Genomic DNA, 24,371 nt, shown 5'->3' on the forward strand with positions numbered 1-24,371 from the left:
ACCACATGGTGGCTCACAACCATCCGTAACAAAAATCTGATACCCTCTTCTGGAGTGTCTGAAGACAGCTACAATGTACACACATATAATAAATAAATACATCTTTAAAAAAAAAAACAACAAAAATCCCAGCTAAGCCTAATGTTGTTTACACTTGTGTTTGAAGAACTTGAGTTGGGCATGGTGCCCTTGGGAGGCAGAGGCAGGTAGATCTCCAAGGCCAGCCTGGTCAACAGCTACATAATGAGTTTTGGGCCAGCCAAGGCTGTTTCACAGAGAAACCCTATCTCCAAAAGCCACTCCCCGTAAAAAACAAAGACTATTAAACAAAACAACAACAATAACAAAACAAAGCTACATTCCCTGTGGAGAGTCTAGCTCTGTGTTTGCCTCTTCAAAGTCTGCCAGAGCTTTGCAGCCAAGTCTTCTTGGAGTGGTCCCCAGCCAGTGTGATATAGGAGCTTCGTCTTGTCCATCCTTCCATCCTTCACCTGATCTAACTGCCTGTCTCAGGAAGCTCTGTGAGAGAGGCCTGTCAGCTTGGCACCCGGATCTTCTGTCCTCTTCCTTACATCCCTTAGAAAATTTACTCCCCACTGAACCTTTGTAGTCCTAATTCTGCTCAGCACCTTCTCCTTTCAGAGTCAAACTGGAACATAATTCTCTTTTTGAGCAGTTTCACTGAGTAGCCTGGCTGGCCTTGAACTCACAGAGATCCTCCTGCCTCTTTACCTCTCAAGTGTTGGGACTAAAGGTGTGCCCCACCATACCTGTTCTTATATAAATGACAGTTCTCAGTTTTACTGTTTTTACCTTAGGCTTTGCACATGCAAATGATTTATTTGCCTTTGTGTATGAGACAGAATTTTCTTTCTAGAGATTTCTGGAACTAGAGTTTCGCATAGAGGGAATTTTAAATAATCTATAGTATCTCCATTAGAAATAACTATTGACAAGAACATACTCTGACTAACTCTTGTGAGGTCCATGAGTACACAGCCCATGGCTTTTCCACAGACTGTCGCTAGTTCCCAATTAGGAAACAGACCTTTACCAGCACTTTGGAACTTTGTATATTAATCACTGTCCTCACTTACGGTGGCATGAATTAGCTTTGCTCTGACATAAATTGTCATGCAGAATGTACTCTGCCCTTTCTGCTGAGTATTTCTTCTGAGAGATGTGGGGCATGTGCCTGTCATTCCTGACTTCATGGGTTTCCATTACGAATGACAGTTCATATCATTGGTTCTGTTGTTAGGCATTTGGGTATATTTGTTTGTTTTTATTGCCTAGGTTTATCATGTTTTCTATTGTCCATATTGTTTTATGGTTAACAGTTTAGTCAGCTAAGCCTGTTCTTAGAAAAGTTATTATTTTCTTTCTTTTTTTTTTTTAAAGATTTATTTATTTATTATATGTAAGTACACTGTAGCTGTNTTCAGACACTCCAGAAGAGGGTGTCAGATCTTGTTACNGATGGTTNTGAGCCACCATGTGGTTGCTGGGATTTGAACTCCGGACCTTCGGAAGAGCAGTNGGGTGCTCTTACCNACTGAGCCATCTCACCAGCCCCCAAGCTTCTGGTTTTTAACTCATATCTTCCTTCCAGCATTCTTCTATTCTTTTCTAGGGCCCAGAATTAGTTTTTCCTTGTCAGTGGGAGGTATTCCCTGCACCACTGACAGATATTAGTCAGATCTCTGAGTTAAAGAATTATGAAAGAGGGGCTGGAGAGATAGCTCAGCAGTTAAGAACACTGACTTCCAAAGGTCCTGAATTCAAATCCCAGCGACCACATGGTGGCTCACAACCACCCGTAATGAAATCTGATGCCCTTTTCTGGTGTGTCTGAAGTCAGCTACAGTGTACTTAAGATAATCTTAAAAAAAAAAAAAAAAAGAATTATGAAAGAACAGGTTTTCCAGGTTGTCTTTGCTTGCTTGAGACGGTTCCATTGTGTGTCATCTTGGTTGGCCTAGAACTCACTATGTAGACTCTAGGCTAGTCTAAAAGACACAGAGATCCACCTGCCTCTGCTTCCCTTGTGCTAGAATTAAAGAATTAGAGGTCTGTGCTACCATGTCTACTTGGTGGCATTTGTGTTTTTTATTTTTAATGTGTTTTAGTGTTTACCTACTACACATGTGCAGTTCCCATAGAGGCCAGAAGATGGTGCTAGGTCCCCTGGAAATCTAGTTCAGCTATTGTGAGTGACTGGTGCTGGGAACCAAGCCTGGGCTCTTTAGAAGAGCAAGTGGTCTTAACTGCTGAGCCTTCTTTCTCACCCCAATCTTCCTGTTCGAAGGTTATACTGGGACTTGTGTGCCATTCTAGGGGGAGGGAGGCTGTGCTGGGCTTGGCATTGGAACTCTACCTATCAGATTAATATGGCTCCGACTAGTTACAGGGAAGTGCTGGAGCAGCTTCATGCTGTGGGAAGGAGACCGTGAACAGCTCAGGTGCTCAGTTGCTCCTGTGCTTCTGAGAGTTGTACACTGATGTTTACTTCTTACCCACTAGAGCTTCAAGTGTGTGTCATGGCCAGCTCCTCGGACAGTGAAGATGACAGTTTCATGGCCGTGGACCAAGAAGAAACTGCAGTGGAAGGGACAATGGAGCAAGATGAGGACCCCCACCCAGTGTTGGAGGTTGAGGAGACAAGACATAATAGGTCCATGTCTGAGCTGCCGGAAGAGGTTTTGGAGTATATTCTGTCCTTCCTTTCACCATACCAGGAACACAAGACTGCAGCTCTGGTCTGCAAACAGTGGTATCGGCTTATCAAAGGTACACTTGTTTTAAAGAGGGGTGTGTGTGTGTGTGTGTCCATCTGCCTGTCTGTCTGTCTCCATGGGTGTGTATGTTACATGTGTGCAGGTGCCTATGGAGGCCAGTAGAAGGTATCAGGTTCACTGGACCTTGAGTTACAGGATCTGTGAGCCACCTGTGGGCACTGGGCTTGAACTCAGTCTTCTGGAAGAACAGCAAGAGCTCTTAGCCACAGAGGCCTGGCTATCTCCATTTTTATTGAGCAATTTAATTTTAGACTTCTCCCTTCTTTCTTTTCTTAAAGACATTGTGTTTATAAAATTTGAATTTAGTATTAGATAAATTAACACATTTTTCTTCCTGTCTTGGTTAAGTTTATGAACAGATATATACTAATTTAGTATTTCATGTATATGAGTGTTTGTCTGCACATATATCCATGCTCCATGTACAATGCCTGGTGCATGTGGAGGTCAGAAGAGAGCATTAGATCTCTAGAATTGGAGTTACAGCGACAGTTGTAGGCCTGGAATGTGTGTCTGTTCTCTGTGTCTGTATATATGAGTGTGTTATATGTACCTGTGTGTCTGGGTATATGTTTATGTGTTGTATGTACTTGTGTGTCTGTGTATGTGTTGTATGTACCTGTGTGTCTCTGTGTGTTGGGAACAAAATAAAGGGGAGACCCTGGCGAAGAGGGGGAAGGAAAAGGGGCCTAACGTCCGGCCAGAGTTCCTGTGCTCTGGGCAGGTGCACACTTTTCCACATGGCCCTGGGTGAGCATGCCTGATGCATGCAGCGGGGTGGAAAGGGGCAGCCCCGGACTTGGGACCCCGAGGCGACATCCTGTAGCCCCAGGGTTGCAGGAGAGAGGGAAGAGGGAAGGAGTTCCCAACACTGACCAGAGTGCGCAGCGGGTCTTAATGGAGCAGAGACTATGGTTTAAGAGTTTTATTATAGAAATGAAAGGGGAAAGAGAGAAGGGGGAGAGAGAGAGAGAGAGAGAGACAGACAGACAGACAGACAGACAGACACTAGAGAAAAAGTAAGAGGAAGAGAGGAGAGGAGAAGACAAAGAGGGGAGAGAGAGGTAAGAGGGAGGCAACAGAGCTGGAAGTAAGAGAGAGAGGTGGGGCTGGACAGCCCCTTTTATGGTCTTCACTGTTGCTAGGTAACTGGGGAGGAGTTTAGTTTGAAGGTCAGAAGCTTAGGCCATTGCTTACATGACTACTGACCATGCTTCTCTTGTGTGGGCTGTGGAAGGTGGTACCTTAGGCAGGGGCCAAAATTCCAGGAGCCTGAGAGAACGCCTACCGTGTCATGTAGGTGAATTATGACCATCGGGGTTCAGACCTCAGCTCGACTGGATACCAGCCTGCAATTCCCCACATGTGTGTATGTATATGTTGTATGTACCTGTGTGTCTGCATATATGTGTATGTGTTGCATGTACTTGTGTGTCTGTGTATATGTGTATGTGTTGTATATACTTGTGTGTCTGTGTGTATGTATGTGTATTGTATGTACCTGTGTGTCTTTGTGTATGTATGTGTGTTGTATGTACTTGTGTGTCTGTGTATATGTGTGTGTTGTATGTACTTGTGTCTGTGTATGTGTTGTATGTACTTGTGTGTCTGTGTATATGTGTGTGTTATATGTACTTATGTGTATATGTGTGTGTTGTTTGTACTTGTGTGTCTGTGTATATATGTGTGTGTGTTGTATGTACTTGTGTGTCTGTATATATGTGTGTATTGTATGTGCCTGTGTCTATGTATATATGTGTGTGTTGTATGTACTTGTGTGTCTGTGTATATATGTATGTTGTATGTACTTGTGTGTATGTGTGTATGTGTGTGGTATGTACTTGTGTGTATGTGTGTGTATTGTATGTACCTGTGTGTCTGTGTGTATATGTGTGTGTTGTATGTACTTGTGCGTATGTGTGTACGTGTGTGTGTTGTATGTACTTGTGTGTATGTGTGTGTGTTGTATGTACCTGTTAGTGTGGGCACCAGAGGCTGACTTGCAGTGTCTTCCTCATCTGCTCATGACCTTCATTTTTTTTTTTTTAAGATTTCTTTATTATTATCTGTAAGTACACTATAGCTGACTTCAGAAGCACCAGAAGATGGTGTCAGATCTCATTACAGATGGTTGTGAGCCACCATGTGGTTGCAGGGATTTGAACTCAGGACCTTTAGAAGAGCAGCCAATGCTCTTACCCGCTGAGCCATCTCTCCAGCCCGACCTTCATTTTTTCAAAATAATTTTTTCTGAAGCAGAAGTGGGGATAATGGAGATATTTTAATATATTCTTAAACATAAAGGAAAGAGAGAGAGGTGTGTTGGAGAAATAGCTTTACATAGTTCATGGTTTTAATTCCAGCCCTCCAGAGGCAGAGGTAGACAGATCTGTGAGTTCAAGGCTAATCTGGTCTACAGAGTGAGTTCTAAGACAGCCAGGACTATACAGAGAAACCCTGTCTTGGAAAGAAAGAAAGGAAGGAAGGAAGGAAGAAAGAGAAAGAAAATAAAAGCAAAAGCAAATGAAGTATGACTTTAGTGAAATTATTCATTAGGATGAATATTTTAGAAAAAGTAGATTGTTCTAGAAGCTTGATTAAAAAAGCCAAAAAAAAAAAACCCACACAAAAAAAATCCCACAGTTTCTTTATATAACTTTGGCTGTCCTGGAACTTGCTTTGTAGACCATGTTGGTCTCAAACTCAAAGATCCATTTGCCTCTGTCTCTGGGATTAAAAACATGCAACTACCATGTCTAATGAATATTTACTTTTTAAAATCCGCTGTGTATGCACATGTGCTTTGTATATAGCCTGGGCTGGACTTGAACTCATGATTTTACATGCCAGTTCTCTGAGTGCAGGCATTGTAGCCTAGCATAATGCTCTATTTTTAGAGAGCTTTTAGGTTCACCACCAATAGTGGTAAGTATGACATTTGCCATCTACCTGTGCCCTGCACAGAAACAGCCTCCTTCCTTGCCAGCACTGCCCAATGAAGTGGTGCCTTGTTGCAGCTGGTGAACCTGTATTGGCATATCATTACCACCAAGAGAGCATCTGTTATATTAGGGTTCAGTCTCGGTGGTGTCCATACTACAGATGTACACAGTGTATACTGATATGTATTAACATTGGAGTAAAGCTCTTCACCTATGTTTATCTATCTTTTTATGAGACAGGGTCTCAACATGCTTGCCTGGCTGGCCAGAACTCACACTGTTCCACCTGCCTCTGCCCTCCTAAATGCGGGGATTAAACGTGGGGACCACAGTTCTGGAAAGCTCTTAACTTAAACAAGATGTTTATTAATAATATGTTTATATATGTGTGCCTTCAGTGTATGTATATGTACTACATACATGAAGGTGCCTGTGGAGGCCTGGAGACAACATTGATCCTCTGGAACTGGAATTACAGATGGTTTTAAGCCACCCAACAGAAACAGAACCTGGGTCCTCTGTAAGGCAGCAAGTGCCCTTAACTGCTGCACTGAGCCTCCATCCCCTAAGCTCCAAACACTCACTTTTTATTTGTTTGGTGTGTGTATGTTTGTGTTCTGCCTGCATGTATGTCTATGTACCACATGTGTGCCTGATGTCTACTGAAGCCAGAGCATATATTGGATTCTGTGGAGCTGAAGTTACAGGCTCTGTGTAGGTGCTAGGAAGTGAAACTGGATCCTCTGGAAGAGTAGCCAGTGCTCTAACCATTGAACCATCACTCCAGCCCACCCAAGTGCTTAACTTTTAAGAGTCAGTTCTTGGACATATATTCAACATCTCACAATCTATTATGTAATAATCTACTTTCATGAACTCGCTTAACTGGAGAATTCCATGATCTAACGGCAGCTGCTGTTATGCTGTAGACACTGCTTCATCATATTCCTTCAGAGATAAGTTACTTCTCACTCTGCTTTGCAGTAAATGCTACCAGTTGTCTTCATTGCCTCATGGTAGCCACGGGGACAAGGATTATCACCTGATCTGAGTCAGTAACCTCACACACACCTCTCAACTTCCTCTGGCTTGATAAAGTGCAGTCCTTCCTTCCTTCCTTCCTTCCTTCCTTCCTTCCTTCCTTCCTTCCTTCCTTCCTTCCTTCCTTCCTTTTTAAAGATTTATTTATTTATTTTATGTATGAGTACATTATAGCTGTCCTCAGACACTCCAGAAGAGGGCATTGGATCCCATTACAGATGGTTGTGAGCCACCATGTGGTTGCTGGGAATTGAACTCAGGACCTCTGGAAAAGCATCCGGTGCTCTCAACCGCTGAGCCATCTCTCCAGCCCAAAATGCAGTTCTTTCAATTTTAACATTCCTTGATTCTGTTTCCTTTCTTTGAACAGAAATGAGAAATTTGGACTTCCTGCAAAATATACAAGTGAGAAAGCAGTTAAAAGATACAATTTTAATAATTTTTCCCTTTGAAGTTAGTATCTAAGCTGAGGGCTTTGGTTTTTCTCATCTTTAGGTGTGGCCCACCAGTGTTACCATGGTTTCATGAAGGCTGTCCAGGAAGGAAACATTCAGTGGGAGAGCCGGACTTACCCATATCCTGGAACCCCCATCACTCAGCGCTTCTCCCACAGTGAGTATCCACATTGGGAAACCAAGTTCCACACTGCATGTGCTGTGTCTCTAGAACTTTCTTGGAGGCATGCGTTTTGTCTGGCTTCTAAATGAAGAGACTGTGAAATGAGGGTTTCTAGCAGGGTTAGGAGGAAGTGAGTGTAGGTGCGTGGTGAGGACTGATACAGAACAGCAATAGGGTGCTTACCCAGGAGGCCCAGGCTCAGCCCCTGACACCCAGCAGATAAGGTACTAGGGCTGTTAATCTCATATTGTGCTTTTTTATTTGACTCTACTCCTGCTTCAGGCTCCTGAAGGTGATGGTTTTGGGCATGTGCCACCATACCAGCTAGAGATGAACTTTGGTCGGAAGGCGCATGCATTGGTTACTCACGCCATCAAAAAGCAACTTTAAAATTTAGCAGCTTAGCTGGGCGTGGTGGCGCACGCCTTTAATCCCAGCACTCTGGAGGCAGAGGCAGGCAGATTTCTGAGTTCGAGGCCAGCCTGGTCTAAAGAGTGAGTTCCAGGACAGCCAGGGCTACACAGAGAAACCCTGTCTTGAAAAACCAAAAAGTAAAAATAAATAAAACTTCGCAGTTTAAACAGTATTTCTTACCTGTTCTTGAAGGTGTGGGCTTTAGAGATGGCCGTGATTTCTGGTGTAGAAATGTCTCCTAGAATTGCTACCTCCGTCATCCAGAGGCCTAAGGTTTTATTCATGGACTTCTTGATAGAACCAGTCACACTGTCAGCTGCTTACTGTAGAGCTGAGACGGTGTCTGAGGTAGAAGCCAGGGTAGTCTTCATAATCTTCGAAGTGAGTGCATTTCTTCCTTTCCGTTCTCTTGGTCACACAGAGATTGCCAGGAGTTGTAATCACTGCAGGCGAGGCTCCTTCAGTGCCACCTACCCCAGGTCTCTTGCTATACTAATCTGGAGATGGTCAGAAGTAGTATGACTTGTTTATTGCATTGGGGTTGGATGAAAGTAGACCAAGGAGACAAATGAAGTGTCCCACGCAGCTCCTGGGGAGCTACCCGTTCACTTGTGCTGCTCAGGAGGGGACACCTGCGAGTCTCCTATGGGACTTGGTGAAATCAGATCTGAATGTGTGACAGTGAAGGACACTGGGCTTACAAGAGCAGTTGAGGGCTGGCGAGGTGGCTCAGCAGGTGGAGGGACTTGCTGTCATGCTGCTGTCACCTGAGTTCCATCTCTAGGACTCACATGGAGGAGGAAAACCAACTCCTGCTGGTTGTCTGTTAACTGTGAGTTGTCCTCTGACCTCCACTCATTGTGGCTTATAGCTCCTCCCCCTAATGGGAAAAAGAGAATAATGGAGTGGAACTGCCTTGCCCCATGTTGAAACACCAACAGTTTACCCCCGTGCTGCTGAGCTGGTAGAGCCATTGCCAGCTCAGTGCAAGAGGAATCTGCCATGGGGGTGGGGCTGGGGTGGGACAGGAGGCCTTCGAGACCAGCTGGGCTGTCTAGCAAAACCCTGTCTCCGAAACAAAAAGTGTGTACCAACCGGGCATGGTGGCATACGCCTTTAATCCCAGCACTCAGGAGGCAGAGGCAGGCAGGTTTCTGAGTTCGAGGCCAGCCTGGTCTACAAAGTGAGTTCCAGGACAGCCAGGGCTATACAGAGAAACCTTGTCTCGAAAAACCAAATATCTAGATAGATAGATAGATCGATAGATAAGATGGCTCAGTGGTTAAGAGCACTGACTGCTCTTCCAGAGGTCCTGAGTTCAATTCCCAGCAACCACATTGTGCCTCACAACCATCTGTAATGGAATCAGATGCCCTCTTCTGGTGTGTCTGAAGACAACAACAGTGTACTCACATACATTAAATAAATAAATAAATTATTAAAAATAAAATAAAAAATAAGAATTCAAGGGCTGGTGAGATGGCTCAACAGGTAAGGGTGCTTGTAGCCAAGGCTGACCGCCTAAGTTTGATCACCAGAACCCTCATGGTAGATGGAGAGAATTGTCTTCTCACCTCCCCACATGCACCTTGGCATGTACATTCCTACACACGTGCACAGGATGGATGGATGGATGGATGGATGGATGGGTGGATGGGTGGATGGGTGGATGGGAAGAAGGAAGGAAGGATGGATGAAATTTGTTATTGTTAGTTTTGGAGACAGGGATTCTCTGGGTAGCCCTGGCTATCCTGGGACTTGCTTTGTAGACCAGGCTGGCTTCAAACTCTGAGTTCTGCCTGCCTCTACCTCCCAAGTGCTAGAATTAAAGGTGTGTGTGCCACCACTGCCTAGCTAATAAATGTAATTTTAAAATTAAAAGAAAACTAAAGGATTTAATTTCCCCTTGATTCCTTCCTTTCTCTATTCTGTGTCTATTTTTGATCCATCAGTTTTCTTTCTTATCCCTACTTCATGTTGGTTCAAGATGTGCATTTTTAATTCTTCACTTATGTTACCATGGAGATACTGGATGTTCGTACTCATTTAGCTAAAAGTGGAGCACAGCCCCCACCCTCAACCGTTTCCCTTCCTTAATTTAGTGAATGTCTCCATCATCTTAAATATACGGTCTCTCAGTATTGGATTCATTCTCAATTCTTTCCCTCAAGATACAAAGCTGGATGTGTTAGTATATCTTTGTACTTTGTAGAGCGAGGAGGATCAGGAGTTCAAGGACAGCCCTGGCTTCTTAGTGAGTTTGAGGTCAGCCTGGGCTACCTGAGATTCTGTGTCAAACAAAACAACAAGGCAGTTTCTGTTGTGCCTCAGAGCTTTCCTGTTTCCCTTTCTCAATCGTTGCACCTCAGCTACATCTCAGTACATCCCTCTCTTCCCCCTTGTGGTGCAAAAGTATGAATGGGGTCCTGCCCCTCTCCTTCTGAGAGTCCTCTTTCGTCTCTCCACCTCAAGCTGCATTGAACTAAAGCTAGACCCTACTTCCTACAACAACAGAAAAAGCCACATTGGCACACTGCCCTGACCTCGTCGCTGTGGAGACTACTTTCCCTCTGCTCTTCTCTGAACACAGGCACCTCCCTCACAGCCTCCCTCAAGAAGCTTTGTCAGGCCGGGGTGTGGTGGCGCATGCCTTTAATCCCAGCACTCGGGAGGCAGAGTTCGAGGCCAGCCTGGTCTACAAAGTGAGTTCCAGGACAGCCAGGCTATACAGAGAAACCCTGTCTCAAAAAAAAAAAAAAAAAAAAAATAGCTTTGTCAGCCAACGGCAAAGATCTGGGAATCAAGTTCCTTGGGCTTCTTACCCAGTTACTTTATTTGTAAGATGTATGTGGCAAATTGTTTATGAAGTATGGTTGAGAAAGCATCATAATGTCTCCTCCAGTGCTTGTCCCTTTAGGACAGGTCCTACATGGTAGATATCCTTGTACTTAGCACCTAGTTGTAGTCCATGGCTAGTTCTAGAGTGACTGTGCCTTTCCAATGAGAAATCACTCCACAGACTTGGAGATTAATAAAGGAACAAGCTCCTTAATGAATGTTGGGCTGTGGCTAATGCTCCAAGGGGAGCCAGCCTCAAACAGAAGCTCATATGCATCTTACTTAGTCTTAGCATTTCACATACTCTGTCATCCTTACATCTCTCTCTGGTTCCAACCCCTCTCCCCCAACCCCACTCACACTTTGAACAATTTAGACAGAGTCAGAAGACTGCAAGTCTAGCCACTTAGGCAGATGGGACGTCTACTCAAAAAGTATTGGCAGAATTGTTTTAGTACACCAGTGTTCTTTTTCAAATCGTTGTCATTCATCTGACAGAATTATGCTTTTCTCAAGAAGAGAACTGAGGGTGTCAGGACTTTACATTGGCTGTGACCCTGTGACAGGCCTGGCCAGCAGACCATACAGCTCCCTTAGTTAAGTTCTGGTTTGTGTCTTGATGTCTCCTAAGCTTATCTACTAGTGAATCCTTAAATTCTATTTGAGCATCTCCTCCATCTGTATTAACAGATTTTAATAATTGTCAAGATTTGTAGGTTTAAACAGCAACAAATATGGTTTAGCAGGGAAAGGTACCCTACCAACAAGCCTAAAAGCCAAAGTTCAGTTACACAGCAGAGAGAACCAACTCCTGAAAGCTATCCAACTTCCATATAGGCGCGCGCGCACACACACACACACACACACACACACACACACACACACACACAGAGAGCGGGAGGTGGGGAGACTTAGAAAGCCATAGGCATAACAAATCTATGTTAAGCACAAGATCTTTCCTATGTTAAAAGCTGGGGACAGAAAATGCAGGTGAAGTTTCACTTGGTGAATGTCTGCAAGCCTAATCATGACAGCCTTGGTTAATGGCGGATACTCTCGTCAGATTACTATAGCCAATTCCCAACATTGTAAGCCTTGAAGTGTATAGGCTTCTCATACAGTCAGGTAGTTCCACACACTGCTGATCTGGCACCTGCAGGAGCCTGCATGCCCAGGCTGGATTCCCACCCTTGGCTGTCCTGAGTTATGTAATTACAGGCCTTATCAAATATGTTCCAGCTTGTAGCTGGGAGACACATGACAGCATCGTTTCTTCCAGCATGGGATAAACGCCTCAGGGCCTTTCCCTGGTGACAGTAGGAAGTTTAACATCTGAAAGTCTGAATGTTAAAGAGTGTGCTGCTCACCCAGGGAACATTTGGAAACTGTTCAGATACTGTAGAAATCCAGATTCCTGAAAATCTTGCACTTAAAATGATTGTATTCAGTAGAAAACTGTTGTGGTCTGTGGAGAACTGTTGACTTTTGTGTGCAGTTAAATCGGCTATGTCTTTGCCTGGATAGTGTTGGCAACTTGAGATAAGTGTCTTTTTTATAGTTGTTTGTGTACAAGTTTGTGAATTTAACAGGTGGGAAACACAGGTTCTCCGATCTTAGTGCGGTATTCACTCACACTGCTGTGAGCTCTGACTGCTTCGACATTCCAGAAGTCTAGATGTTATGGAAGGAAAACCTATTTGGGTGGAGAACGTGAGAAAATAGCAAGGATGGGAAGGACTGAGACCTGCTCAATGTCCTCATCTCGTGGGGCGTTCCTGCTGCTGTCACCACACAGTCTCATCCAAGCTGGCAGTAAGCAGAGTGAATGGGGTGCTTGCTAGATTGTTTGAATTCCTATTTTCTTTCTGGATTTTGAGATAGTCTTGCTATGTAGCCTTGGCTGGCCTGGAATCCATTCTTTGGACTGTGTTGTCCTTGAGCTTTTTGACTAAGCGTGCTTCTTGTCCAGTAGTGTGATGTGTTCTCGTTCTCTTAGATCTGAGTTCTAAACATTGTCTTCCAGGTTGATTCTTTTCTCGCCCAGCCTCACTGGTCACTGAAACTCAGCTCTGTCACTCATGTTTCAGTACCTTACTGTCCACCCTGTTTCCTGCTTCAGAAACCTTTGTTTGTTCAAAGAAAAGCAGGAAAGTGCAGCCTGCACTATTTTAGTATAGGATTAAAATACATGTGAAGGACCTCATGGGGCCCAACTGGCTGGGTTTTCAATCCAAAAAGAGGAGAAGAATGTTTGCTATCTCTTTGAAAAATAAAGCACTCTGCTCTTTGGCTACAGGGGGGAAGCTGTGTAGATGAAGGGCGACATAAGCTGGACTTTACAATCGTATATGGAAATCAGGGACTTGCTGCATCATTTATTTTACACACAGCCGTGCAGTTCCTGGGTCATCAGGCCTGACAACAAGCACCTTTACCCACTGAGCTGGCCTGGGCTTACGTTTCCAGGTGTCACTGTAATGAACAGCAGTGACACTTCAGAAGCTCTAGAGGACTGTCAGGTAGTTCCTCTCGATGGCTCTGTCACTGGAATTGCTCGTCCATTCCAAGTCTGCGACGAGCCAGGTGGGTAAGCCATACCCGTCTCCTCCTAATGCTCAGGAGGCTCACCACAAGCTCAAAGCAAGCTTGGGCTGCAGAGTGAGACCAAGATAACCTGGAGCTGCTGAATATCCCTAATGGACATGAAGGTGAAGCACTGGGAATTAGCCTCCTTCCTCTCAAGCCCTTTAACTTAACCGCTTATGTGAGCAATGGAATTTTAGTAGACTCTACTTTTTACTCTATTTATTTATATTTTATTTTGAGATAGGAGCTCATAGTGTGAGCTGGAACTTGCTTTATAGAACATGCTAGACTCTACTTCTAAAATAGACTTCATTATTTTTTGTAGAAAAGATTTATTTATTTAATGTAAGTACACTGTAGCAATCTTCAGACACTCCAGAGGAGGGCGTCAGATATCGTTATGGATGGTTGCCGGGATTTGAACTCAGGACCTTTGGAAGAGCAATCAGTGCTCTTAACCGCTAAGCCATCTTTCCAGCCCTCTAAAATAGACTTTCTTGTGGTGAAGACAAAGTAACTCATTTAGTATAGATTCAGAATTATTATTACAAGATTTTAAATTATTTTTATTTTGTATGTATGGTGTTTACCTGCATGTATGTCTTTGCATCATGTGCACTCAATGTCCTCGGATGCCAGAAGAGGATATCAAATTCCTGGGACTGGAGTTTCAGATGATGTAGAGTGCTCTGCTGCATGTATACTTGCGTGTCAGAAGAGGGCATCAGATCCCTTTATAGATGGTTGTAAGCCACTGTGTGGTTGCTGAGAATTGAACTCGTGACCTCTGGAAGAACTGCCAGTGCTCTTAATTGCTGATCCATTTCACCAGCCCCAGAAGGATTTAAAGTATTAGTAAAGTATCTAGTATTTAAAGGCTGGCTGGGCATGGTGGTACACACTTTAAATCTCAGCATTTAGTAGGCAGAGGCGGGAGGCTATCTATGAGATGTAGGCCAGCCTGGTCTATGTACAGAGTTCCAGGACAGCTTTGGCTACATAGATTCTGTCCACAAATAAGCAATTGCCGCCCGCCCCGTGCCCTGCCCCCCGCAAAACAAACAAACAAACAAAAACAAACCAACAACAACCCAGAACACTTAAAGCGCTCCTGTGTCACTGGAGTGGATGCTGGGCGATGGTGAGAGCCAATGTGTCGTAGTGCCGCATTTTTGTGGTCAGTGCAGTGGCAGCCATGTGGTCATTTGCTCCTTCACTGGGATTACTGGGGCACTAATGAAGCACATGGCTTTATTCAGCTGGTTTCTGATGTGGCTTGGGTAACAAGCTTACTTAGAGGCCTGACAGCTGGCTGAATGAGAGAAACGGAGCACCTCACAGAGCCGGTGCACACCATCGCTGTAACTAACCAGGACAGCAAATGCAGGCTTTGAATATCTCCCTTCCTCTGAACTTGAGGAAATGGCATCGCAGTTGCAGAGACCTAGTGTGGAACAAGACTAAACTGCAGCCAAGTACAAGCGTCTCAGGATAATGGATTCTTTACTCTTTCCCTCCTTTCGTATGGTACCAACTGTTGGGTTTCTGTGAGAAAGGAGAGATAACTCCCCCACCTGCCTGTGTGCATGATGTGGGCACGGAGAACCTTGCTCCGTCTCTCTCTGGAGTCCAGGTGGTAATGTGAGGCTGCAGGGCTTGTGTTCATCTTGTCCTAGGGACAGAGCTCAGCTTTTCTGCCTCTCAGCTGAACAGGATTAGGTCTTTCTGGGTTCCTTGGGGATGCTCTTAGGATGAGCCTGGAATCAGCTAACTGTGCCTCTTCTGTGGCCTTGTTTCTCTTCAGGGTCTTCACTATCCTGATTTAGCCTGTACCAACAGCATGCCTAGTGGCTCAAGTAGCCTCTGCTTCTTCCTTCAGTTGCTTTGGGCCTGAACTGCTGTTTCCTTTGCTGTACTTGACAGAATCCATCTTGATTTAGGTGCAGTGGTGTCCATATGGTGTTCACGTCGCTGGTTACAATTGTTTTCACACTTGATGTTGTTGTGTTTCTATGTAAAGATTTGTGCTTTAGGTTACATTTAGAAGTACAAAGCTCGGGGCTGGTGAGATGGCTCAGTGGTTAAGAGCACTGACTGCTCTTCTGAAGGTCCTGAGTTCAAATCCCAGCAACCACATGGTGGCTCACAACCATCTGTATGGCTACAGTGTACTCATATACATTTTTGAAAAAAAAAAAAGCCGGGCATGGTGGTGCACGCCTTTAATCCCAGCACTCGGGAGGCAGAGGCTGGCGGATTTCTGAGTTCGAGGCCAGCCTGGTCTACAGAGTGAGTTCCAGGACAGCCAGGGCTATACAGAGGAACCCTGTCTTTAAAAAACAAAACAAAAAAACAAAACAAAAAACAAACAAAAAAAAAGAAAAACAAAGCTCAGAGAAAAGTCCTTGGAGGACAGAGGAAAGACTTGTGGATGCTGGAACCCTTTGCCGTAGGGCACAGGATGTAGTTTTACACTAGCCAGACTGAAAAATGCTTCCCTCTGAATGCCACCGAGTTGCTCTTCCTGGAATTATGCCGTCTCCCTCTGCGATGTCCTTGTTGGTGTGCTTTGAGCTCAGACAGAGACTGTTTTGGTGTGGAAAGATGGCTTGTCTGTTAGAGAGTGCTATTTGCTCTTCTACAAGATTGAGTTCTTGGCTTCTTTTTTTTTTTTTTCTTAAAGATTTATTTATTTATTATATGTAAGTACACTGTAGCTGTCTTCAGATACACCCTGTTGCTGTCTTCAGACACACCAGAAGAGGGCATCAGATCTCATTACAGATGGTTGTGAGCCACCATGTGGTTGCTGGGATTTGAACTCAGGACCTCCGGAAGAGCTGTCAGTGCTCTTAACCACTGAGCCATCCCTCCAGCCCTGAGTTTCTGGCATTTTTATGGCAGCTAATAATTGTCTGACTCCAGTTCCAGAGAAGTCCGACATTCTCTTCTGGCCTCCATGAGCACTGTACATACATGATGCACATGACATACATGCAAGAAAGACACCTATACATGTAAAATAAAAATAAATGTTTAGAATTTTTTTAAATAATAAAATAGAAATGCTCGCAGCTTCTCTCTGGGATTTTTTTGCAGTGATAATAAGATACTGATCAGGCTGAAGACAAGCTGCTAAAGAGAGAACTTTGGTGCCCGGTTCAGAGTTGTTGAATGTGAAGAATAACTGAGTTTCGGGGGGAAAAATGTTATAGTTAAATGTTAACGATATCTGAAAATGAAGGCGCAGTCACTTGTTTGTTGTGTTTCTCTGCCCCTTTAGGTGCGTGCTATTATGATGCCAATCAGTCTATGTATGTCTTTGGAGGCTGTACCCAGAGCAGTTGCAATGCTGCCTTCAATGACCTCTGGAGGCTAGACCTAAATAGCAAAGAGTGGATTCGACCACTGGCCTCAGGTAAGTGAAGGGCTGCTGACCCCTGGCTTCTCACAAAGGGCATATGTTACCAGGGCCCCATGTTCTTTGTCACATCTGCTGTGTACATGCCTAGGGTCATATGCTCATCTAAATCTTTGCAGTAAAAGTAAAATTATAGGTGGTGCACATATTTAATCCCAGCGCGTGGGAGGCAGAGGTAGATGGTTCTCTGTGAGTTCGAGGTCAGCCTGGTCTGCATAGAAAGTTCTAGGGCTGCCAGGGCTACATGATGAGATTCTGATAAACAAAGTTTGTGTGTGTTGTCACTGTGGCACTGTGTGAATCCACGGTGTGGTTTTCTCAGGTACTTACACAGGTGTGATTTGTGTTTGGAATGAAGTTGAAGAACAGAACAGAGTCGTGAGAACCATAGTTGACTGACAGGAGCTATTGTCCCAGGGCTGAGGTCTCTGAATAACAGTTGTTCTTGCCAGCTTAGATATTCGGGGAGTGTATGGGACGTGCCTCTGCTGGTTACTCGGGAGTGTGGGAAGATTTCATAGTAGATGCATTCCTATCCAGTCCCAGGATGGCAGAATTACGCTGGAAAATGGATTCCTTTTCTCCTTTTGATTTAATCTTTCCTTAAAAAGACAACAACAAAAAAACAGTTGTTTTTGCACTTGTGAGACTGTCCGGTCAATTTGAAGTGTCAGTCATAAGATTGGAGGTGCTGGTGCCATGGAGAAGTTGAGCCCCTGGGGTATGAGATGCTCTGCTAGATTCCTTGGCAGGCTTTCCCCTAACATCCTTCATTCGGCGTCTTGAGGATGGAGCTGAGTCTCAGCACTAAGGAGACTTGGGTTTCCTTGGGCTCTTGTCATTTACATAGACCTTGCCTTGCTAGTTGGCTAAGGTTGGGTCCGCTTGGCCTTTTAGGGAGGGCACTGGTGAGGAGACAGGAGCTTCTGGCATGCTCTCTGCTCTCGGGGACGGTGACTTAGCGCACCTCTCCCAAGTGTGGACTGCATCATCCCGTCTTAAAGGCTGGGAAAGCCAGCCATGCTCCCTGTGTTTACAGAGCTGCTGCTATGTGACTGTGGCCGGAGGCTTAGATCCTCTCCCAGAGAAGTAGTTAGAGCAGGAGTGTGCACACAGGGCTATTGGAGCACTGGGGGCGGGCCTGGGATTTGTACAGGGCTGTATAAAAGTGGGAAGTATGGCTAAATGCTACTCTTTTAGGGCTCAGGATTTTATGCTTAGTGAGAACTCCTTTTCTAGTCCCTTTGTTCCTTATTACATGTAATAAAGTATTAATTAATAAGTGTTTGTAGCCACAAATTCTTAAAAAAAAATGTATTTATGTGTTTTGCCTATGTGCATGGGTGTGAACCATGTGCATGCTTGCTGGCTCCCATGGAACTGGGGTTATAAATGGTTGTGAGCCGCCATGTGACACTGGGAGTTGGACCCCAGTCTGTCAGAACAACAAGCGCTGTTAACCTCTGAGCCATCTCTCTAGCCCCTGGAGTCACAGATTGTGAAATGAGTCTGCAGAGATGGCTCAGAGGTTAAGAGCTTTGCTGCTCTTTCAGAGACCCAGCACCCACATGGCAGCTCACAGTTGTCTATAACTCTGGATCCATCACCCTCTCCTGGCTTCCACAGATACCTGACACCAAAGTGCACAGACATACATGCACACTGACACCTATGTACATTAAATAAATAGGTACTTTAAAGTGTAGCACCCTGTGGCCACTATACCCGGCATCCGGCTGAGGTGCCACTGCTGAGCAGCCTTGATTGCCCCAGTCTCAGCACCAGTGGTTCTGCTGTCATGTGACCTCCCTGCACACCTTGCTAACCTGCCATGGGGATTGTTTCTTCTTTTGCAAATGGAGCTCTGGGCTGGGGACCTTCACAACAACTTTCTTTAAGATACACATGAAACTTTATTCTTTTTAATAAACCACTAAGTTTTTGTTGTTGTACAAAATTTATTTTATTTCTAATTATGTAGCATAGGGAGGGTTTGTGTTTATGAGCACCCGTGCTTACAGAGTCCAGAAGGGGTCAGATCTGCTGAGCTGGAGTTGAGGCAGTGTTGAGCAACCAGCATGGATGTTAAGAACCATACTCAGTTTTCTGCATAAGCAAAATGTGCTGTCTCTCCAGCCTGCTACCCACTGAGTGTAAAGGCAGTGCTGTGAAATCTCCATGCTAGCTGGTTTGGTAGTTCAGAGTTTACAAGTAGTCATTGAGACAGTTCTTTTTAGGTTGGCTGATTGATTGGTTGGTTGGTTGGTTGGTTGACTGTTGGGGACAAAGTCTCTTGTATCTCAGACTGGTCTTGAACTCCTGATCTTCTGCCTCTGTCATGTGATAGGACTATGCCTGTTTCCTTTTTAAAACAAGCTACTGAATGTTTAGAGTCATTTTCTGTAGAAGTGATTTAAAAGACTCAAGTTGCTACCTCACCCTAACTTTTAATTAGAACCTAGTGTTTTAAGGGGACTTTTTTCAGATACTTTTCCTCCCCAAGACAGTTTCTTTGTAGCACTGACTGGCCTGGAACTTGCTCTGTAGACCAGGCTGACCTCGAACTTAGAGATCCTTCTGCTTCTGCTTCCTGAGTGCTGGCATGAAAGGCGTATGCCACTACCACCTGGCTGATAACTAATAGATAACTATTTAAAAACAGAAACAAAAATTCAAACAATTGTTTGCTAAAAAAATCTTATGAAATTCTCATTTAGGCTGAGATTCCCCTGGAAAGATTCCCTGAAAGAATGTTTGTGTGAGCCGGGTGTTGTGGCGCACGCCTTTAATCCCAGCACTCGGGAGGCAGAGGCAGGTGGATTTCTGAGTTCGAGGCCAGCCTGGTCTACAAAGTGAGTTGCAGGACAGCCAGGGCTATACAGAGAAACCCTGTCTCAAACAAACAAACAACAAAACAAAACAAAACGAATGTTTGTGTGTGTTCTCCTGAATCCCAGTACGAACCGCTTTCTACCTGAACCCTGGGATCTTTCTGAACAAAACCCAAGTTGTTTGTGTGTGGTGCTGTGTGTGACTGGCCTGTTGTGGTGTAGGTAAACGTAGGTTGAAGGGAGGTGCTCATGCCGTGAACCTGAGACTGGAGTAGTAAAGCAGAGGCCAGGGTAAAATTACACAGCAACCGAGCAGAAGCGTACACACTAAAGAGACGGCTGTTGTCATCAGGAGACACTGTGTAACTGAAGAAGTGTGTGAGAATTCATATGCAAAGACCCTTGGGCAGCAAAGAGGAAGATGTATTACATGAGTCAAAAGCAAGATGAATGAGTGTCACATCGTGAGTGTCTTAGTCACCGTGCTATTGCTGTGAAAAGACACCATGACTAAAGGCAACTCTTATAAAGCACACTTTGGCTGTTTGCTTACAGTTGCAAAGGTTTAGTCCATCATCATCATCATCATCCTCATCCTCATCATCATAGCATGGCAGAACACAGCAGCACTCACAGTACTGGAACAGTGGCTGAGGACCACTGCAGCCTGAGCCATAGGCCCAGGGAGACTGGGCTTTTCCAACCTTCAACTCCACTACCCCCATTGACACACTTCCTCAACACACAGGCCACACCTATGGGGCCATTCTCATTGAAACCACCACAGTGAGTAGAGGAGAGAACCGTGACCAGGTCTGAAATGGAGCTTCACTTTGGGATTTTCAAGAGAGGAGTATAAAGATCTAATTTAGGTTTCAAAGAACTCCACTAAGCTGGTGGCACATGCCTTTAATCCCAGACAGAAGTAGGTGGATCTCTGAGTTCAAGCCCAGCCTGGTCTACAGAGTGAGTTCCAGGACAATCAGGGATACACAGAGAAAAACCCCGTATCAGAAAACCAAATCAAACAAAAACAAAAATCTCAAAGAACGCTGTTCTTGATCCTGGGTATCAGAAAAGCAAGGAAGTGGACCAAAGAGAACAGACTGGAGGCTTTACCACAGTAAAGGCAGTGTGAGACTTGGTCAGAGTTATGGTGTAGAGAGAGGATGAAGTGGATGACTTCTGGCTGGATCTTTACATGGAAATACATTTGAATGGTTGAATATAGGAGAGAGGACCAATCAAGGCTCAGGTTCACATCTTGTGCAGCTAGATACAAAACAGAACCTTTTTTTGGGAGTAGGATACACAGTAGAGAGAGGTGTAGTTTGATTATTTTACTTTTATGACACAGGATCTCACGTAGCCTCGGCTGACCTTAATTCCTGTTGCAGAGGTTGAACTTGAACATTTTTATGCCTCCATTTCCTGAATGTTAAGATTACAGATGTTATTAATCCCACTAAATCTGAAGCAAGCTTTAATGAAATACTGGCCAGGATGATAGATTCTGGCCAGGTCTGTTCCAGAGTTCCCATAAAATGGCCATGAGCTACATTAGCCTTGTAAAGGCAACCCACTTTGTCCAATAGGAGGCAAGCATACATCCTGACACACTTCTGCCTACACATCTCCTGTCATACTTCTTGCCTACCTTCGATTAAGCACATCCAGTGCAGTTGGGTCAACCAAACTTGTTTAGGGAAGTGAAAACGTGATTGTTATAAGAACAACAGCCTCCAGCATCTCTTAAGATGTGTCCTTGGGCAAGGGGCTGGCAGTGATCTCTGGGTGAGAAATGATGCCGGTTCAGAAAGGTATGAGCAGAAGGTTAGGGATCAGCTAGAGTGCCCCCTGTGGTTTGTAGGGTAGGAAAGTAAGGTGCCCAGCGACATGGCGTGGGGGCTGAGAGGGCAGGTGTGTGCATTTAGAGTTACTTTGCTTACGTCTGTCCAAGTCTCTGGAGCGTGGGGATCTGTGCACTGAGTGCTGCTACCCAGGAAGGTCAGAGGTGTTGAAGATGGAGCGAAAAGGCCGCCTCACGTCGGTGCTGAGGACTGAGCTCAGGCCCTCTGGAAGGACAGTGGGTGCCACTGATTCTTTTTTATTTTTTCTGATTTTTTGAGACAGGATGAACTCAGAGATCCACCTGCCTCTGCCTCCTGAGTGCTGGGATTATTTAAAGAAGTGCACCACCACCACCACCACCACCACCAGTCAGTTGTTGGTTTTGTGAGACAGGGTTTCACTATGCAGCCTTGGCTGACCTAGGAATCACCCTGTAGACCAGGCTGGCCTGGAACTCATAGAAATCCACGTTGTTGCTTCCCAAGTGCTGGGATTAAAGATGTGTTCCATCAGCCCATCGAGAGGTTAGTTGCTGTTTTATGGCAGTGTATTTTCCAAGTATGATGGAACCGTACTAGGGAAGCAGAGGCAGGAGGAACACTGCAAGTTTGAGTCTAGCCTGGTCTGCATAGTGAGTACTAGGCCAGCCATCACTATAACTTTATAGCCTGTCTGCATGCCGGTGACTGTGGCCTTCTAGGGGAAGTAACTGATCAGACAGAGAGGGAGACTTGTCACATGGAGGAGTTGAACACCCACTGATAGGAGTAGTGGTGTGGATGCCAGCTGCTGGGCAGTGGGGACTGGGGCAGCCTTTGTACTGACTGTTTTCTCACTCGTGAAATTGCGGAGGGTGGGACAGGAGGAGTCCTTGCAAGTCCTGGGGCTTGTGAATGAACGTAGATCTAGTCTTTGCTGAACAGTTCCTTCTAGAATTGTACAAAGGTGGCACCTTAATTCTTAATGAGGTTTGTTTAATTCCCAGAGTACAGAAGCTATTCTTTAAGTGTGTGTTTCAAAATACTAATGCTTAAGCCAGTTTCTCAAATAAATTACCTGTAATTCAAACTGAAGCTGATTCTAGCACCTATTTAATAACAACTGAAAGTCATACTGCCCTTCCCATTGCTTTAATGCAAGATAAAACTATTACATTAGCATTTGAGAGTTCTGCCTTCAAGACTTCCTAAAGATCACCCTGCTCTCATGTGCAAGAACGGGGAGGGTTTCAGTTGGTGAAACATGGTCCCTCAGCTAGATGCAGCTCTAAATCCTGGCTGATGGAGTCTCTGAATAGTCACCCTGGGGCGCTAGCCCAGCATGTCTTACATGGCCCTAGGCATCAGTGGATTTTCCCACCACTTTCTCCCATAGGATCTTCCAGTTTCTGCACCTTCATGTGGAGTTCCCAGGACTGGCTTGTGGGTTCAGAATCTTGTTTTAGATGAATTTATTCCCAAGGACAAAGAGTTGTATCCTGCTTGTTTGTTCACTTCAGACCCACACTCTCACTATGTGTCCTTGGACTTCATAGTTTCTGTGGACCTCCTAGCTCTCTGTGCAGAGAAGTAAGAAAGACTATACACTCCTCAGCAGTGTTACATATATACATATGGCAGGCCGTCTTCATAGCTCTGCATATAGAGGTGTCAAGTCTTTAGTCCCAAAGGAGACTGACTTTTCTAATGTGCGGGGTTGTGGATGGGATGATGGATCTGGAGGGTGAGTGGTATATGTATATGTGCACATGTGAATACAAAGATGGACGCCAGGGGAGCGTGTCATGTGTCCTCTATCACTTTCTGCCTTTGAGGCAGGGTCTTTTCCTGAACCTGAAGCTCACTTTGTGGGGGTGGGTAGGCTGGCAGCCAGCCAACCACAATAGTCTTCCTGCCTCTCCCTCCACAGCACTAGGATTTTAGTGCTCCTAAGACTACCCAGCTTGTTACATGAACCTAGGATACCAATTCAGGTCCTTGTAGTTGCCACATCAAGTGTTCTTAACCACTGAGCAACCTCACCAGCTTCCTGGATCTGTACTTTCAAGAGACAAATGGGCCCAGCTAGGTAGCTCTGCAGTACCAAGATGATGACCAGAGTTTGACTGTCAATACCCAAATGGTGGAAGGGGACAGCCAGTTCTTGGCTCCACGTGTGTGCACATGGCCATCGACATAAAGAACAGTAAGCAGAAGACACAGCCGTGTGCAGGAAGGTCCTCTTAGGGTTAGTTTGAATCTGCCTTTTCTACTTTGTCTATTTAGGGACAGGGTCCTCTCAGAGCTACCATGTGAGTGCTGGAAGAGCAGACCCTGCTCTAACCACTGGGCTCTCTCTCCAGCCCTTAATCCCATTGTGCTATCCGTTACTTTTATTTGTGAATGAGAAGACTCAGTTCCACTTTTAGGGTTTTGTTTTATTTTTTTGCTTTGGTTTGGTTTAGGGTTTTTTGTGGTTACCAAATAATGTCTGTTACTAAAATGTCATTGGCTCCTCCCATCATCCTTTGACTCTGAGTCATTTAGTCATATTCGGGAGCCTTTTATATTCTTTCTTATTCAAGATCCCACAGTGTCACTGAAAATAAGCAGAGTCCCCCGCTTTCAAGTCTTTATCATATCTTCCTGGTGGCTCTTGGGTTCCCTTTGCAGTGACACTCCTAAGTCATTCAGCACTGTCCCGTGCCTTAGGACACAGTGAACTTCATTTTGTATGTCATCTTATGTGTCTCCGGTGCCATCTGGATGTTAACCTTTTATGAAGTTGTAGAACTCCATTCTAATTGTGGAAACACAGGCTTTACCCCTAGGTGCTTTTCACGTAAGCGTTCTCAGCGTGCTGGTTTGAAGACTTGCCTCACTCAGTCTGTTGTGGAAAGGATCACTTGCTCTTGGGAGGTGGATGAGCCCTGTGGTTGGTCTTTTTTTTTTTTTTTTTTTTTTTTTTTGTTTTGGAGATTGTATCTTGGATATTCTAGGTTTCTGGGCTAATATCCACTTCCCTTTATAACTTATGTCTTCTAGATCTCTGG

The 24,371-nt window shown here is 44.8% G+C and overlaps 1 protein-coding gene across 1 annotated transcript in view; it reads left to right on the forward strand.

The window, feature by feature from the left end:
- The window catches only part of Fbxo42 (F-box protein 42), a 60,749-nt gene that overhangs the window by 18,793 nt on the left and 17,585 nt on the right, over positions 1-24,371 (forward strand). The window contains exons 2-4 of the mRNA XM_021200007.1: positions 2,524-2,790; positions 7,277-7,393; positions 16,521-16,655. Of these exons, the coding sequence (XP_021055666.1) occupies positions 2,541-2,790; positions 7,277-7,393; positions 16,521-16,655 (502 nt within the window). The 5' untranslated portion in view covers positions 2,524-2,540. The remainder of the gene's footprint in view (positions 1-2,523; positions 2,791-7,276; positions 7,394-16,520; positions 16,656-24,371) is intronic.

This window comes from Mus pahari, chromosome 6 (assembly GCF_900095145.1).
Source record: "Mus pahari chromosome 6, PAHARI_EIJ_v1.1, whole genome shotgun sequence".
NCBI classification, from domain to species: domain Eukaryota; kingdom Metazoa; phylum Chordata; class Mammalia; order Rodentia; family Muridae; genus Mus; species Mus pahari.